This window comes from Chenopodium album, chromosome 22 (assembly GCF_948465745.1).
Source record: "Chenopodium album chromosome 22, dcCheAlbu1.1, whole genome shotgun sequence".
Taxonomy (NCBI): Eukaryota; Viridiplantae; Streptophyta; class Magnoliopsida; order Caryophyllales; family Amaranthaceae; genus Chenopodium; species Chenopodium album.
In genome coordinates this window covers 5388432-5390358 of record NC_137855.1, presented here as the reverse complement: position 1 = coordinate 5390358, position 1927 = coordinate 5388432, and the positions used below count along the sequence as shown (strand labels likewise).

General features: G+C 32.7%; 1 protein-coding gene across 1 annotated transcript; it reads left to right on the top strand.

Annotated features, from left to right (window-relative positions):
- The first annotated feature begins 591 nt into the window (after positions 1–591).
- Positions 592–1281, top strand: LOC145606283 (agamous-like MADS-box protein AGL62). The gene has a single exon (XM_081662306.1). The coding sequence runs from the start codon at positions 592–594 to the stop codon at positions 1279–1281; it is 690 nt and encodes a 229-aa protein (XP_081518432.1).
- Positions 1282–1927: the final 646 nt, after the last annotated feature.

Sequence of the window (1927 nt, the reverse complement as noted above, 5' to 3'; positions counted from 1 at the left end):
AGCTCAACATAATTTTTTAACACATCATGTCCTTGCCGTTAACCTAACGTTAAGTAGTTTCGTTAGTGGTCAGCTAATTAATTTTTTTCTCGTTTTGCATACCGAAAAGGTGTTGTTACGATTTTAGGGGTCGGTTTAGTCATTAAGAGTCCAAATTGATCTAACCCTTTTTTTTTCGCCTTAATGTATTGAGCTAGTAGAATGTGATTAAGTATTGGGCTTTTGATGATCTTTACAAAATACAGCCCATGCAATCTTCTACCTCATTTAAGTCGGTGCATCCTTTTACGCGGGAACCCACATTAGAATTCCTTTTTTTTTCTTTTTTTTTTTTTTTTTGAGAAAACCCACATTAGAATTCTTAGCGAACACTAATATGAAGTAATTACAATTATTTACAAAGATTTTATTTCCTTAAAATGTGTCCAAAAATATTCTTGAAAATATTCTTGTTAATGTTTTCTGACATACATCATTTAATATTTACCCACTTTCTCTCTCCTCACATTCTATAAATACACAGCTAATACATTCACTTGTAAAATTCAGTTTATTATTCACATAATTAAACCCACATTTCAATAAATAACAATGGAGGAATACTTGAATAATAATAATATTTTTAGGATGGAAGATCAAACCCTAAATTTTCCCGAAGATTTCATAATTGAGCCAATAGTGATGAAGAAGAAGAAAACCGGAAAGCAGAAGATTGAAATTAAGCCTATAATCAACAAACCAAGCAAACAAGTTGCGTTTTCGAAACGGAAAGCCGGGTTGTTTAAAAAGGCTGGTGAGTTAAGCTCCTTATGCGGTGCCGAGGTTGCCGTGATCACTTTCTCCGGTGCCGGAAAGCTCTTCTCGTTTGGTCACCCGAACGCGGACGCGGTTGTTAGTCGGTATATTGATTACACAAGAGGGGTCGAGAATACTAATAATATAATAAATGGTGGTAATGGGAACGAGTTTGGTATGAGTGTACTTTCTGAGCATTATAAGAGGGTTTTGAGTAATATTGAGGTTGAGAAAAGAAAGAGTGATCATGTTATTGGTTCGTCATCATCGTCGTCCAATGGGAGTAGTCCACGTGGTGATAATAGCGGGTTCGGGTTTTGGTGGGATAAACCGATTGATAATTTAGGGTTGTTGGAGCTTGAGCAATTGAAGGTTTCACTTGAGGGTTTACGTCATCAAGTTTCTTCTAGGGTTAATTCGATCAATAATAACAATAATAATTATTATTGTTCTTCTAATTCGACTAATCAAGATGTCGTTGATTAGAAGGAACGTGTTTATCCGTCACGATTTTTCGGCTTCCTTTAGATCGAGAATTAGGGTTTTTTTTGGTAAGATTACTAGTAGTATTGGATATTTAGTGTTACAATTATCTATAGCATCTCAATTCTAATCGATCAAATTATACGGAGTAGTAGTTAAATTGCATTATGTAGTTAGAATATCTACTATAAATTTGATCAAATTTTGTAACCCGGCATTGAGATACAATTTCTATTTTGGGGATGTGTATTCTACATATCTATCTAAATCTTTCTATGGTTGCAACAATAATATAAATTTGTCGAGTAGTTGTTTGATATATTATCATTGTGAAGATGTATATTTGATTGTTTGGTAATGGATGTTTCGACTGTTACTTTGATAGTGCGGACAATGGTATGTTGATCAATTTAGTAATTGACAATATATATACTTAATGTCATTATTAGGTTATACTAGTTAAGAGAAATATGTAGAATTGGGTAGAATTGTAAATCGAATTTTATGACATACGTAAATCATAAAATTATAAGATTTAAATCGGGATTTTAATAACAATGTGATGAACCACATGTGAATTCTTAAATATTAGGTCTTGTCCGATTCTCTTCAGTTTAATGTATAATGTAATTTTAAGTTGACAAAAAAC